Source organism: Procambarus clarkii, chromosome 76 (assembly GCF_040958095.1).
Source record: "Procambarus clarkii isolate CNS0578487 chromosome 76, FALCON_Pclarkii_2.0, whole genome shotgun sequence".
In the NCBI taxonomy this organism is placed as follows: Eukaryota; Metazoa; Arthropoda; class Malacostraca; order Decapoda; family Cambaridae; genus Procambarus; species Procambarus clarkii.
This window is the reverse complement of record NC_091225.1, coordinates 17,467,380-17,484,493: the sequence shown is the minus strand read 5'-3', so window position 1 is coordinate 17,484,493 and position 17,114 is coordinate 17,467,380. Positions and strand designations below refer to the sequence as shown.

The 17,114-nt window shown below is 37.0% G+C and overlaps 1 protein-coding gene across 1 annotated transcript; it reads right to left on the bottom strand.

Annotated features, from left to right (window-relative positions):
- Positions 1–6,506: 6,506 nt before the first annotated feature.
- Pdxk (pyridoxal kinase) lies at positions 6,507–15,246 on the bottom strand. The gene is made up of 8 exons (XM_069313686.1): positions 15,068–15,246; positions 13,896–13,990; positions 13,561–13,660; positions 12,382–12,525; positions 10,135–10,255; positions 9,039–9,187; positions 8,172–8,293; positions 6,507–7,434 (listed from the first exon to the last, which is right to left on the bottom strand). Exons 2-8 carry the CDS (start codon positions 13,983–13,985, stop codon positions 7,249–7,251), a joined length of 912 nt encoding a protein of 303 aa, XP_069169787.1. The 5' UTR covers positions 13,986–13,990; positions 15,068–15,246; the 3' UTR covers positions 6,507–7,248.
- Between the last annotated feature and the right edge of the window lie 1,868 nt (positions 15,247–17,114).

The window sequence follows — 17,114 nt, the reverse complement described above, 5'->3', positions numbered from 1 at the left end:
GTCATTGGACAGTCAAAGGATAGCCTCTAGTGCCACTCTTTTAAATACTGGCATCTGTAGCATACCCCCTGCAGTTTCCGTGGAGTCTAAAATTAGAGATGCATTGTCTGTAGTGTTTTAGCAGTATTTTTAATGCTTCAGTTACTGAAACACTAAAAAGAAATAAATAAAAATAAAAAATAAATAAAAATAGCACATAGCTCAGGGAGCCTCTGAAAGGACTCCCAGAGACATGAATTAATAATGTTTTATCTAGTTTCAAAACAGCTTGTAACTGGACAAGTAATAAAATACATTATTCTCCTATTTGGATATGTTGAAACATACACTTGTAAACATACTCCCTAATTTTCCTAAGTAGCAAAAGTAATAATGGTTGACAAGGTATATAATTAGAGCCATTGTACTTTAATAATCTCTTATTTAAATCCAACATATACAGTACAGAATACCAGTGTCTTGGGCAATACTGAAAACATGGAATGAAACTCTATATATTCACAATAAGATGTGAAGTGTTAAAGTATCATCAGTGTTTCACTATACTATACATATATGTATGGAAGACTAATATTTATTAATATATTTTCATTGATTGTTCCCACAAATTACCATCTTATCATAGACTTTACAAAGAAATATTTCAATTGATTACTATCAGTGTATATTGATAGTAATTTTGCACACAAATTGTGCAAAATACAGTCAATATAGCCATCACACTATAGAAAGCATAGTTATTAAAAATATAATAAAACATTTAACTTTTTAATTCATGTGAGCTTGCCGATATAATTCCAGCCACGATCACTTTTCTAAATCAATGAAGCATTTTTTGTTCATATTAATGTACTTCCTCTTGTCTTCACAGACTATTCTTACTGGGGTGACATCTTATTTTTACATATGAAATGGTAACAAATTCATTTTTCAGTATTCAGAGAAAAATGAATGGAAGTAACAAGAGGTTGACTGCACATAGCCGGGAATGGATGCTTACCACCACACAGGCAGGACTAACTGTACTCCAGTATCATTTAAGTACTGTACTCATTACCAACAGCAAAATAATTTGCTAAATATACTGTAGCTAATGAGGATTTATGATAATCGTGCCAGTCTGGGTTTTCCACACATGGTACAGTACTGTATACAGTACATATACTTTAAATCCAGAAACATTTTTGGTTTTAACATTTTTTCATAACAAAATCTCTGAAAATACAATGTTTTCCTTACTTGAGTTATGGGCTTATGAGGTCACACTATGTAACTGAAAAGATTGGTATTGTTATGTTAAATCTATTTTGTACTGAAGCCAAAGTTAAAAACAACTGAAATAATTATGCTAGGATTTCATTTTCAAACAAAGTACTGTACTGTCTTTTATTTTATTTGTTTGTACAAATAAATTACCCGTTAGGTAATTAAACACTAATGCACGTTTCCCAATTAGCCCACATTACCAAGGATTCAAAGCTGGTTCATTTGTAAGGTGAGCGTGCCAACCACTATAACCACCATCAGCTTCCATTGTAAAATATGACCAATATATTTGCAAATATAAACATAGTGTTTTATATAAATGTGCATATTAAATAAGATGGTTACAGTTTAGTCTAAATTATCATATTTGGGAAAATGCATGGCAGTATCAGCTAGATTAATACAAAATATATAAATAAACTATTTATAATATGATAAATAATTGTGTGTGCTCACGACAGTAAGGTTAAATGTTAACCTTCATGCTGTGGGGCTCTTAATTCCAGTATTATTTTTATTTCGGTTTTTCAGTGGCATGTCAGCCATGTAGGGATCTTAGTATTATGTTTTAACACAAGCTGGGCTGCATACAACAAGTCAGACTATGAAGTGTTGTCTTTACTGTCGTGAGATTGCTCTGAAGTTCATATGAGATAAATATAATAATTCTCTAATTGCTGCATGCAGCTGACAGCAGCAAAATTGGCCACTGAGCATGTCTTCACGTACCTTTTTTGGGTTCATAAGGGAGTAAGTTGCTAGTAAACATAGTAACAGTGTAAGTGTAAAACCATACTACATACAGGTTAGCATGAACAGTCAAATTTTCTGAATATGGTAAATTGGTAGGAACAACAATTTCAACAGCTACTTATGACCTAGCTTAAAGTTTTTGCAAACAAAACTAACATTTACATTCACCTTTTCTAGTTCACCAAAAAGATTAAACATTCACACAAACAACACTTACAACTTAACTGTTTTTTATTAGTCAACTTTTAAAGTTACACAGATATCAAGCCTATCTGGAGATAAAATAATTAGCACATGAATAGCAGAATTTTAGCCTCGTGAAATACTATACTCAGTACACTATATCACAAATTGTAATTAGGTAAACTATACTGTTTACTATCACAGGTGGTCTCCCATCCCTGAACACGTCCCAGAAAATTAGGGATACATCAACCATAGAGACTAGAACACAATGTATTGGCTTGATGCTCTCTCATGTACAATCCCCAGTATCAGCACACTCACACACACCTTTCTCCGATTATATCTGGCCACTGGAATGGTGCCCCACTTGAACAAAGTTATCCATTTGTAGTCACCATAGAACACAGAGGACAGATTCTCTTGAGAAAATCCAATGTATTTTGTCGAGACTGAATTGTGGTATTTGGGACCTCCATTAGAAGTTCAAGAAGTTTCGGTTGTAGTCCCACGTGAGGTGCAGGGTGAGAGGAGGCAAGAGCAAGGTCATGTGGATAAAGGGTATCAACAGAAAGATATAGACAGGGTCTTCAAACTATTAGACCAGGTCAGAACCCATAATTATGGCTATAATCTATAGTAGTTCAGATTTTGGAAGATAAGGAGTACTGATTGGGACCATACAGTGCAGCTAGCTTTAAAAATAGGTTCAAAAGATGCAAAGGAAAGAGTTTGGATCTAAATGGACACAGCTCAGAATGGGCCAACAGGCCCACTACAGTAACTTCTACTTCTCATGTTCTTAAGTAATTTAAAAACACTAATAGCAATACGTTTTTGCAAATGTTTGTGAGGGAAATAAATGTTAATAAAATGAGGCAATAAAATCAGTGTAGCATTTCTGTGATACAGCACCAATTTTCAGAAAAAATATTGACTTTAAATAGCAGCATAGAAATCATCACAAAAGAAAACTAGAAAAGTAAATATTATATAAATGAACATATCCACAAGGGCCGTGACGAGGGTTCGAACCTACGTCCGAGAGGATCCCAGATGCTGCCTTAATCGACTGAGCTACAACATGGTTAAAAGAATTACAACCGGGAAATTATCCTGATCTACCACGGATCCTGCAGCCTCTCCAAGACACAAACCACAATTCCCGCAATTCCCCCATGCACCTGGTGGAGGCGGAGACAAATGGGCAAAATATTTCTTTCACCCCTGATGCCCCCGTTACCTAGCAGTAAATAGGTACCTGGGAGTTAGACAGCTGTGACGGGCTGCTTCCTGGGGGGGTGTAACAAAAAGGAGGCCTGGTTAAACTACTGCCAAAATGCAATGTTGACCATCTTAGCAAATTAATGGTACTGTACTTGTTAAACAAGGTACTATATATTATGTAAATAATGCAGGTGCTGTACTAAAATTAACCTTTACATCATTTATTAGGAAAACTGAGAAACTGGCACAAGCAAGCAATAATATACTGTACACAAGCACCACGTGTGATTTATATGGCAATACAGTATTATAATACTAAATACAAGGTATGGTGTCACAGCCTAATCAAAAACAATACAAAAACATTGACATTTAAATCAACATGACAACTTTTGAGTGTTTCATTATTTCATCAACAAGGCCTGTGAATGAATGCAGTACAGTAGTTAGTAACAGTACCTGTACTTGCCCCATCAGTATAGATCCCAGAGAGAGAGATCTAGCTCTATGCACCACATCCTAGTCATGCTAATTACCGCCTCTCAACATTAAAGTTTATTATATTTTCTAATAGTTGTGGATGGAATTGGTTTAAACAACCTCTTCCTTTAATGCATTTCACTTGCCAAGCACCTGTACAGGGTGTGAATTTCCATACATCTTCTCAACTCAACCGTGTCCAGTTTTCACAGAGGTTCCCTTATTCCACCTCCTAACTTAAATAACCTTCCTTTGACCACATTGTCTATTCCCCCTCAGGATCTTATACGTACTGTATTTATATCTCCTGTTTCTTTTCTCTATGGTTGTGAGGGTGAGTTCCCTCAACTTGTGTTATAGCTGAGCCCTCCAATTCTGTTACTAATCTAGTTGTAAACTTCTCGACTTGTTCAAATATATTTTTGTGCTTCACGAGGTTTGGTTTCAATGCTGGTGCTGAATGCTTCGGTAATGGTCTCACATACACAGTGAATATGGGCTTTAAAACTTCATTCTTTAGTGTTTTTATGTTTGCTAACTTTCCATATGCTAATACTGTACTGTTATCCTGCTCACATAAGTTTCTGGTGTTAGTGTTGGGATTATATCCATTCTCAGATCTTATTCTCTTATTGTTTCTTTTAGCTGCCTTTCCCTTACGGTGTAGTTACCTACAGGTTTCCTATCTCCCTTACTGTTGACATGGCGAGCCAGAGCTCCTGGTGGTGACTAGTTCCAACTAATGGCTTCAACCTAACAGCTGCTTGGATCACTTGCCGAGTCATTAACCACTTAACTTCCTTTCTCTGTGAACCTTGCAGTTGTCTGCTTTGCTTTGCTTACTTGTTGACCAGACCACACACTAGAAGGTGAAGGGACGACGACATTTCGGTCCGTCCTGGACCATTCTCAAGTCGATTGTCTTTGCTTACTTATTGGATGTTTCCTTTGTGTGGGTGATCCTAACAATTCCAGGTTATGCCTCTGGTTTGTGGTAGGCAATACAGATTCATAAGGCAGATGTGACTTGTGTAGGGAACTACTCACTGAGCTAGCTTTAAGGAGCCATCTTTTGGCCCCTCCAGTAAATAAACACCAAGGACTTACAATTGTTTAGTGAAAAAAGAAACTTTGTGCTTGCCCCCTTCAGTAGCTCCCAGCTTAGCTCTTCAACTGCACATCCCATCAGGTGATGTTGTGGCTAAATATGCTCACACTACACATGCCATCAAGTGAAGTATAATGATACCGTGCAACATTTAAAAGTCCTGCACATACATAGGACTCACATTTACTTTCTCAGGCCTCCAGTAACCATCCCCCCCATCTTGAGGAAACTACCAGAGTCCCTCACTTTCCTTCTAGGTGTTAGTAAAAAGATCCATATGTGCAGGGCTGTGCACATATGGATGTGGTTGTGCAGGGCAGCCATACTAGGAACCATTAAACTTAACAGCAGCAAATTAGTGATTACCATGCATATATATTTACAGGCAAAATGTGTGCTATGTGCAATTATAGGATTTAGACTTATACATACATATATATGTTAGCATGTATATATACATGCTGTGTGCATATTTATACTTGTACATCTGTACGTACTTATACAGTATTTTCAAAGTTATACATAATGAACACCACCACTGACATATCAATACAACCTGTTAGCACGAAAAGACTAAATAAAGTGAGAAACTTTAAAAATAAATCAAAGTTATTCCCGCGTAGCTCCTCACTTCTACCTAAAAAACTCGTCTCCGGGCGACCACAGTTAAACTACAAGAGGTAGAGACTACTTGGATTTTCATGTTTTCACGATGCTAATTAACAATGTCAATAGAAAGAATAATTTTTTAAGATTTTTTTTTTTTTGCTCACCATGGGGTGTGCAAAAGGTGAGCAACCCAAGGGTATGGACACCAACAATCAAGAACCACCTTGAAACATCAAAATTTCAAGGCTTCCTTGGTCTACCGGGAGATAGCATTGATATCTGACCCCTTTTAAAGAGGCAAAGGAAGTACATGAGGTTTATAATGATAAATCTACAACAAAGGTGAACCTTTAACAGTGAAGCTAAGCTTTCAACGCTGAGAAAAAGAGTAAAAATGCCAAATAACCCAATCCTTTCTTGATTTATCTGTGACCTCTCTAAGATGCCACTGTGAAAAGGCTCCAGGGAGATACTGAGGGGTCAGCATGATAATAACAGCACTAAGTGCCACATGCCACATTCTGTTCAGTATTTCCCTGTTCACTCTGTCTTTCCTTTTTCCCCGTGGTGGGGGCTTGGAGCTTGACAGTGAGGAGGGTGACCGGTCAGGACCATGGATGACCTGAGCTGCCACTACCACCTAGTAGCAGCTGGGAGAGTTGGGTCAGGAGTAGTTGCTTGCTTCAACTATCAGTTGAGTTGTTTGGCCTTTCCATTCTTTATCCATAGTTATTGAAAGTTTTGCTTCACTATTCAATTTTCTGAAAGGATGACTTAGATTATGGGTTGATCTATGAACTCCACTTGCCGAGAGGTTCATATCATATCTTTAATGGAGCCAAAAATCAGTTCTTGCTCCAAGCCCCGAAATCATCTCAAGATAACCTCAAGAAGTCTGCCAGGGAATCTCCAGAACCTAATGTTGAGGAGCAGCCATAGTTTGTCTGCCTTAAACTCTGGGAAGCGATTCAGGTGCCACATATAAAGTGCCATGTCATTACACTTTTATCTTAATAAATCTGATAGCATATACATGATTTTATTTCATAATCTCCTGACAACTTCCATAACTGCTTTAAAACAATAAGGTTTTACATTTATCTTAATCTAAGTTATTAAGGTAATATGACAAAAACATAGTTAAGTTGATTAGTTGTATAATAGAAAAATCAAATATTAAGACTGCTTAACATTCTGATTGAGAAATTAACCGTTTATAATTTTCATATTGGCTGATAGTCATCATTTTATCAAGATTTAGCACATACAGTACTTTTATGGAATTAAAACACACTTGATATGTCTTTATATTTCAATGCATTAAAAGTTGAAATATGGTATAATGAAATAGGTAGACTGAACTTAGTAACTAGTAAACCATCAAATCACAGGTAATATAATGTTGATGTGACATTTGTCACTGGATTCAATTCATACTGCATTCATTTTACATGGTATATAAAATAATATAAATAAAACAAGTACATACCTGTAAAATATAGGAATCCTTAGAATTATAGTGGTAATAAAATCTCTAAAATGAAAAATAAAAACACTTATTTACAATAATACTTTTAAACTAAAAACAAAATATTGTTAAATTACTCTTCTGGATATCAAATCTAATTATCTAAAAGTGTTGCTTTAACCTTGGACTTGGGGTTCTGGATATCGTCGATGCTCTGTACCAGCTTCAGTTCTAAGTGCTTCACTGTCAAGAGACCGTTGTCACCTGCCTCCTGCCTCGCCAGGTCCAGGGTGCGTTTAAGAATTGCTTGCATGGTGTTTAGGGTGTTTTCCACAGCTTTCTGTCACAAAATAATATACATTATTTATAGTGTGTGTAAAATATGAAGTTAGTTTTTTTTAGTTTAGTTCATTTATTATGCACCCCATACCCATCCCGTGGGCGGTAATGGAAAGGGTTACAGAGACACATAATGGGCTCAGAGACTGAACCCCACAATTCATTTAGCTAAGCAAGTTACAATCTTAATGAGCTAATTACAAAATTCAATATAAGTCGTCACATCAACAATGGGTTCAAGATCGACCTCAAGTACACTATGAAGTTAACACCAAATGTGTAAAGAAATGTGACAATGCCTAACCACGAAAGAAAATGAGACAGAAAATTTCTTTAGTACGGTACTTTCGTATTAATCAATACAGCTTCAGAAGAATCCTTTTAAAAATGTGTTGATTAATTCAAAAGTAAGTAAGAAATTTCTTGTCTCATTTTCCTTTGTGGTCAAGACATTGTCACTATGTATAATATATTTATACAAGGGAAAGCTATAATTTTATACTACTGTCTTATCAGCATTTCCCGATATTTCTATCCGAGTGATTAGAAGCTGGGAGATTAATGGATGCAATCCTTTCTTGTCCCATTATTTTGTGTAAAAATACTTAACATTAAACACAATAAAAAAATAACATTATCGTACAGTATTGTACAGTCATCACCCTTATTAACAAAAGAAAAATGCAAATTAAAAAAAGGCCAAGTGATTACCTGGTAAATTTAACAAATAAAACATACCTTTAAATTATTATTTGAGAGGTGCATCCACCCCAACAGAAGAGCGGCAAACAGATCTCCGGTACCCGTAAAGTTGGCAGGCAGCCGCGGAATATGTACATTAAGTTTGGTTTTCTTACCATCTGAAAGTACAATATGCAGAGTTATTGCGAGAAATAACCAGCCATGACCAGCCACTTGGACTGGTCGCTAGAGTGACTGCCTTGTTTCTCACAGGTCAGAATTTTATCCCGGATGCCCCAAGTGGTTGGGTACCATTAATTCCCTTCATCCTATCTCAGTTCCTTGTCCTCATATCTCTTCCAAGTGCTATACAGTCATACTGGCTTAGCACTTCTGATAATTACCCTTCCTTATGAGAAATAAGAAAATATGCAGTACTATGAAACATGTATACAACATGACATCCCTTGTTCATTATGCACTTCATTATACAAATACTGTACAGTACTTTGTCCTATACAAATGATGAAATTTAAAAGCTACCTCTAAAGAAAGCTCTGCTTTAGAATAATATTCTAAGCAGCTAATTAACTGGGTTCAGCTAAAGAACACTAATATAAGAGGTATGTTCTTCAGTTTGTTATTCCTATGTATTGTATACAATTTTTTTTACAACAAAACCTTAATTTTGTTTAAGTACTAATTGTTGCTGTTACATGATTGCTTGCCTAAATTGAAGCTTTGTCAAACCAACATCCACATGTCTCTCATACATCTCTTCTTATTAAATACTCAGCATGAGAATCCAAGAGAGCTTCTAGAAATGATTATGCTGTTTGCGAGGGAAAATGCACAGTAATTTTAATTCTACCATTTGATTACTAATGACATAAGGTCAGAGTTTTGACCTCGCATATCACTTACTGGTCATGGAGGAAGCCATCCCCACAAGCTCACACTTGGACCCAAGGTCAGTACTAGAAAGGACAACAGTTTTCACTCCTTGTTGGTGAAACCATTCCATCACTGCTGCTGCATCATCATCATTCTTTATTGTTTGTCCACTTAGAAGTCTGCAAATGTTAAAGTTATATAATGAACTGTAATGCTAATTTATTTAAAATAATTATATCAATAAGTCCAATATCTACTGATTACCGTGTTTGAAAGTCAAGTGAAAAAAAAAAGTATTACAGAGAAAGTACCAAAACCCTCATGATACTGTATATAGTATTATGGAAAGAAATTATTTGTAATGTTACCAAATGCCATAGTGTATGAATGTTGGTGTAAAGCAATTTAATCTTTCGACAAGTGTCGATATACCACATAAATAAAATGCATAAAGTTACAACAAATATATTATCCTGGGGCAAGATTCACAAAGCAGTTACACAAGTACTTACGAAAGTGTACATCTTTTCTCAATCTTTGGCAGCTTTGTTTACAGTTATTAAATAGTTAATAAGCTCCGAAGCCCCAGAAGGCTGTTTATAACAATAACAGTTGATTGGGAAGAATTCATGCTATTTATAAACTGTTTAATAAATGTACCCACAGCCGTCAAAGATTGAGGAAAGATGTACACGTCTGTAAGTACTGTACTTGCGTAACTGCTTTGTGAATCTGACCCCTGATTCTCAACTTTAAACAGATGGACAGACTCTAATAAGTAGCCAACTACACCCACAACAGTATTAATGGGCAGTGGAGCAAACAACATGTCAGTTTATATGGAAAAAGTGAGTTCATTCATTCTTTCTTAAAACAAGTGCATGCGAAATACACAAGCCATAGACTTCCTATCCATATATGGGCCACTAAATTCAATAGCCATCAGGTATGAAGGTGAAAAAAGCAGACCAGTGTAAAAATATCAGAGAGTTTATATAAATATTGGTTTTAAGATATACAGTATAAACATCGATGCAAGAATGAGAGATGAGAGACTGTATACAAGATTAACCAAAACATGGTAGATATCAATAAACAATATAAAACGATCAAACAAGTGACTTACTCAGCTTCATATTGGTTGGGTGTAATAATATCTGCAAGAGGTACAATGTCTGTCTTATACACAGGTAACAGCTCTTTGGGTACATACATCTTCCCATTGTCTCCCATCACTGGATCACACACTGTAAATACATTTTTCATAAGAAAATATGAAATTAAACTGAACTATATCAATGAACATATACTATATGACATAAGAGTAAATATAACCAGTACAATATGGACAATCTAGGAATATATTACATAAAAAAGAATAATAATTACTTTCAATATATTGAACATATTACGAAGAAATATTTGTCTGTAAATATTATATATAAACACCTCACTTACAGCCTCCAATACTGCCTACTGAAAGTACTGTACGGTAAACATTTTTTAACAGTTTCATCCACATGAAAATTAGATGATATTGCAGTAACATTTGCAGACCATCTACAGTGGGTGGCCTGAATGCAGAGCCACCTTATTTGTTCTTAAGACGTTCATCGGTTCCTGAAGCAGGGTTGATGGTTCTAATGGCTGCAGGGTAGGTGGAGACAGTAATGGGAACCTACTCTACCTAAATGATTCCCTTCTCTTGGAATTAGCCTTAGGTTTGGCCTTTCCAGGGTATCAGGGCTTCCCTAGTTGATGCCTTGTCTGTTTTGTATGTTGAAGCTTCAAGATAGGCTTCCTCCCAACTGGAAGTGGTTCTGTGGATGACTTTTGAGCCACCTTGGAATTTAGTTCCTTGCCCAAAGGGTTTGTAGCTCCATACAGACATGTTCTATAATCACCCATTCCAGTATGAGCTAAGCACCACCTCTGCTTTCCTTTAGGTATATTTCTGGGTCCCTGTTTGTAGCCTAGATTTGCCCCAACATAGGTTTTCACTATCTCATCTTCCTTCGAGCGTGGAGTACTAGAACTTGCTTTAATAACAGCTGTAAAAGTGGGGCCATGTATTTGAATTGGTTCGTCTTCCTTTGCTTACAGGTCCCCTTTCACTTTCTGATGCAGTAAGAGGCCCTGACTGTGTCTTGGATAGCAGACAACATTTTGTTTTCTTTGCACAAGTGAGAGCTTTGCTTTTGTGTGAAAGCTCTTTACAGGAAGAAGGGTGCCATGGATTGTCTACGTTTTCACATGGAGGAAGGGGCCCTTCCTCCATGGCTATAAAAGTGCTCCATTTGCTCCATATCTAACTGCCCTTGACATTCAGAGGAGTGGTGGGCCACACAGTGCATGCCTACTAGGCAGAGGTTCTCAGTTCTTCTGTGGAGTAGAAGTCTTCCAAGTGCAGTTCGTGAAGGGTGTCTCGTCCTTTCCGGGGTTTCCTTCAATCTCTGCCTTGTTGTCTGCTATCATGGCTGCAATTTCCTTTCACAGGTTTTTAAACTAATATAGCATGCTGTACTTTCAAACTTCTTTGCCTTCTTTCTACATGTCTGCTGGCTTGCAGTTTTGGTTTCTCTCCAGGAGTACGCTTGGTAGCCCAACCTCTATCCAGAGCATACATTCCTCAGACTCCTGGATGAGGTTGGAGTTCTGGGCCAAGGGTCGACCAGGTGCGTGTGTTCAACTGTGTCCTTGTGGTGCTGTTACCTGGCCATTTTTGCTATTTGCCCCTGGACTTTTTCCTATAGGGGGCTACATTAAACATAGTTCAAAAGTGTTAGGAACAAATCCTAAATGATTTACCAACCTGTTTTCATTATACCACATGAATTTTGACATTCTGGACTCGGGTCCAAAAACTGACGTACAAGAAAATAGTAGCAACTCGCAAAATTGACAAAGTCCCATTTTCTATTCATGGGTTCTCTGGCTGGTTAGGTTAGAGAACTTTAATACAAGAGTTTTCCGACATTGGGAACGCTAATGAAAACGTGCTGGATTTACACTACCTAATTATGTAATTTGTTATAAGCATCACAACAGAAATACATGTATTGTATTAGATTGTGGGAGCATCCACCATAATACCAAAAATTTTTGACAGAAAACTTCATAACTATTATTTAGTTGAAAGTTTCACTTTTTCATCTAGCATAATAAAATTAAAGTACTACCCAGTTGATGTATTTTTTTCCTAAACTCTATATTAAAACATTTCCACGATAAACAAGTGTATCTATGAGCCAGCTACAATATATTCATTTGATACTAGTACTGATGTCAAACCAACCTAATACCCTATAACGATCCTTTTCTCTCACACTTAGCCTAATTATGACAAATATGACAGAGGCTGCTCATGCTGTACCATATATTAAGTTGGGGTTGATTGTCTTAAGATGTTCTACAACACTCTTCACTTTCTGAAGGAAGGATATAGAACCAATGTAGCCAGTTAAGAGATGAGAGTAGTAATCGATACCATTGCTCTTCAACCCATCAATCAGGTCACCTGTGGAAAAATTATCATATAAGTGTTGTACACATACACATGCACAAATATTATGAAACTACATATTCCCTGTACACACCCACCAGAGTTCAGCATTTAAGCATATGGACTGTACTCTTCTACGAGCTTCACATCATTAGAATCAGTTTTATATAAGGTATTCCAAACATACAAGTATTAAAACACCGAGTGTCAGGCAGTGAAGTGCATCATAAATGAGAGCTACAACTTTAAACTTTACAAATCATATTACATGACTAATTTCTTCACAAAAATAAATTAACCTGTGAAATCATCTTAATGCCAAAAGCCAGTTAAGCCAGTGATCTTATAAATTAAATTATAGAGGGCATCATAATTTGCTTTTGTGCCATCATTTGTATGTCAAGAGGTGCCAGTCAAAATAGCTATCCATAGATGTCACTGAGCTGCCTACAGTCCCAGGAGGCCCTCAGCTCATGACTTTAGTACCTGTAGTCATAATGGGAGATTTATGTCCTTCATTTTTAACTGTTAGGGGTCCAATTTAATTTAAACGATTCCTTTTTATTTCTGCAAGGATGAACAGTCCATAAACTGAAGGATGACACAAGGTTAGAACCTAGAAATATTGCATCATAAGTAACGAACAATGTTTCAATACAGCACATCTCCTGTGCCAGGTGAGTACGACAGGCTCACCATAGCCCGTGCTGTTTGGAACTTTTTGTAGCGAGTAGCTGAATCTAAAACAACAACAACAATGTTTCAATATACTGGCACCAGAATCAGCTTATTGCCGGGATTTTACCGGTGCTAGGGTGTCCATCTTGCCTGTCACTATTCCTGGATAGTGATAGGCAAAATGGCAACGTATACCTACATATTTAAATTTATATCTAAATAAATATTGCATCTATAAACAATTGTGATGGCATTACAGTTAAATGTACAATATTAAAGAAGTTTAAAATATATTGTAATTGAAACCCTTTTATCATAGTAATTAATACTGTAGTCATATTTTACAACAAAAATCTTTGATATGCTCCTTACCCAACTCCGTGTCATCCAGAACTTGACCCTTAAAATACTTGTACCCAGTGTGATTGGAAAATTGGACAGAGTTGATAGTGTCGACTTCAAAACCAAGAACCTGTTGGCAGCAACAATAAAAAATTAATAATTGTTAATACAGTAGAACAAGTTATTCTTACTTTGCTTTAAAAACTCAGAACCAACACAACAGCCAATAATTGTATTTTTTTATTAGCAACATTCAAGTTGATGTATCCAAGGATTACATTTAAGAATACAAGAGCTACAAAAAAATATAAATGAACAGCTGTCCCAAAAATCATTATCATGTATCTCAACAATTCAATACAAACCTGAAGTGGAAAGCAGGCGCTCTTGTTTCCCACATAACCCGACACTACATGGCTCTGGATGGACAGAACGCGCACAATTTTTTCAGCCATGTTCTCTGGAAAATAAATAATTATACAGTATACAAATCAGCACTACTTTGCTCATTTAGTAAATTCGTGAAATGGGTAATGCCTAATGCATGAAACATTTAATAAGAAAATTTATCATCTAATTCCGGGCAGGTTTGAATCTCGGGTGGGATAGAAATGGTTGGCCGCCTTTTCTATCGTCTCAAGCCCCTGTTCATCTAGCGATAAATAGCTTGCTGTTTGGTTGCATCCTTGGGATTCGGGTCAATAATTCAACCTTAATTAAAAGGAGGGGTTGGGGGGGGGCCTCGATATAAGCTTAACATGATACATATAATCTAGCTGCCTGACCCCTGACAATGAATTGACAGAGTAAAAGAGACAAATGTATGTGTGTATATATGTATGTATATATGTGTATGTATGTATATGTGTGTGTATGTACGTGTATAACATATATGTGGAAACTGATCAGAGTTACGTTTCACCTTTGTAAATGTACATTAATGACGCTATGTAAAAGACACATCGAACACTTTATGTAGCATACATAAATCTGTGTATCTATGTATTTACGTATGTAGCTTAGCCTAGCATTTTAAAAGCCGAGTGGCCAGAACCCAGCTCCAAACACCCAACAAGAAAGAAGGGATCACGGTGAAAATGGGGAGCTCCTGAGCCTACATTGACTATGGCTGGAGCACATCACATTAACTCCTCTCTCTCTCACACACACAGATCACCTATACCCTTTAACCTTCCTTCCGTCTAACCTTCCGTCCTTCAGTATTCTTCCTTAGGCAAGGCTTACCTCTCAATTATTATGTAAGGTGTACTATATCATTCATATCTACCGTTATTTAGCTTAACTGCGAGTTGAAAAACGGGTCCACTTGCTTTAAACCTACTTTGATTACCTCAGGAAGTCCGTATGGTTTATAATACCAGTAAATAAAACCTTTATGAAGCCTGAATACTGAAGAACACACTTGACCCCAATGCTGCCTCAGAACCTACAAGTCACTATGATTACTTCACAAAACCCTAAGTGCTTCTGTGCCCCTACATAGCCACGACCGGCACCACAGCCTCTAATGACTTACATATCTGACGTTATGTAACTTGTGGGAGAGTGTGGTTGGCCCCGGTGTGGTAGAGGAGGAGGAAGGAGCAGGTGGTGGTGGAGAGGATGCCGGAGCAGCGTGGTGGTCGCCGAGGCTGCCTCTCTGGCACTGCTGGCTCCCTCTGCCCTTACCCCTCCTACTGCCTGCCACTCGTACACAGGGTCGTACATGTGGTTGTACATATAGTTGAACACATTCGTACACATGGTCGTACATATAGTTGAACACATTCGTATACATGGTCGTACCCGTGGTTGTACACATAGTCGAACACATTCGTACACGTGACCGATCACATGGTCGTACATATGGGAGTATAGTCGCTTCCAACATGTGACGATTCTACGAAGCAGCTCGTTTTCTGTTTGTTAAAACAATATTTTTTTTTTTTTTGAGATATATACAAGAGTTGTTACATTCATGTACAGCCACTAGTACGCGTAGCGTTTCGGGCAGGTCCCTGGAATACGATCCCCTGCCGCGAAGAATCGTTTTTTCATATACGGTATATTATGCTAGGATATATTCGCTTAGGCTCCATTTGGATCGGTTGGTTTAGGTCAGGTTGGGTTGAGCAAAGTTAGTTTAGTTCATTTATTATGCACCCCATACCCATCTTGTGGGCGGTAGTGAAAAAGGTTACAGAGTTTGGTTTGGTTAGGTATGTCCATTCACGAATCGTTGTGTGTACGAAATGACTTGTATCTACACTACTTTTGGGTGTAAGTCGAGGACGTAGACCACTGTGCTTACAGGACCCAGATGCCTGTGGCACTGTTCACTCCAGTACGTAATTAATTATAATTACATAATTAATACATTAATTATAATTATGTAATTAATATCACATTGAAGTGAACAGAGCCAGGCATCCGAGTCCTGTAAGCAGAGTAGTCTACGTCCTCGGCTGACACCCAAAGGACCCAGCACTGTTGCCAGATTGGGCTACGAATAGCGAATTGGGCTACTTTTGAGAGCCCCGCGCTCCCAAATTTTTAATTTCGCTACTTGCTACTTTTTGGGCTAATTTAAAAGCAAGATGTGCTAATTTGGTTTGGTCCACGGGAGACATCTCCCGTCACGCAGGGTTCAGTCGCACCTCCACAGATCTCCAGTATCAGCTCTTAATACTGGTAATGGCTCAAAAGGGCCACCACTTACGGGCTATTCATGCCCGTGCCACCTTTTGGACTGCTTAATCTTCATCAATCAATCAGCTAATTTGGGCTGTTAATGTTAAGAATGCACGATTGCGAGTTACATGAAAGTAACTAAGCTATAAATAATTGTAATTAATAATAATTGTAAATATTAATTAATACTAAATAATATTATTTAATAAATTAGTCCCAATTCAATGCAGAGTTTTCTTCCAAGCTCAGAAACTTGTATATATAAACACAAGATAATAGATTGATCGATAAATAACTAGACAACTTTCAAATATTGCACCAAGTAATGGCGAGAGGAAAAAAACTAGACAGTATACATTACATTTATTTATTTATTTATTTATTTAATTATTTATTTATTTATGCATATACAAGAATGTACATAAGGAATGTGAGGATTTGAAATTGAATTTGATTTACATTTGAAATTAATAATGGATGAATGGTAATAAATTAGTGTATGTTTGTATGTATACCAGACAAAGTCCATTTCATGGCAGAAATTAGCCATTTTGTGTAAAAACTTTTATATCTCATACTATTAATTATAACAGTAATGGAAAAAAGTCATAGTTTGTATATACAAGAGATGAAACAGCGAGCTAGAGCGATGTGCTCGGTCCATAAGGAGGCGGAGCTTCCAGAAATACCTTCCTGTGATTGGCTGGTGCGGGGAACACCAACACTCTTTTATGAATAAAATTTAAACTAAGAAATAGGTCCTTGTGCACAACAACAAGGTAGGTGTGAAAAAGAACAACAATTTCTGTTTTGCACCTGACAGAAATCTCCATCTAACTGAATAATTTACTCGAATAAGAGGACAGAGCAGTGTATCATTATTTGTGTGAGGC

Coding starts and splice junctions, on each gene's coding strand:
- Pdxk (XM_069313686.1), bottom strand. CDS start 13,985: ATGGCTGAAAAAATTGTGCGCGTTCTGTCCATCCAGAGCCATGTAGTG. Junction 12,526..13,560: donor TCTGGATGACACGGAGTTGG/GTAAGGAGCATA, acceptor ATTTTTCCACAG/GTGACCTGATTGATGGGTTG. Junction 9,188..10,134: donor CCCAACCAATATGAAGCTGA/GTAAGTCACTTG, acceptor TAACATTTGCAG/ACTTCTAAGTGGACAAACAA.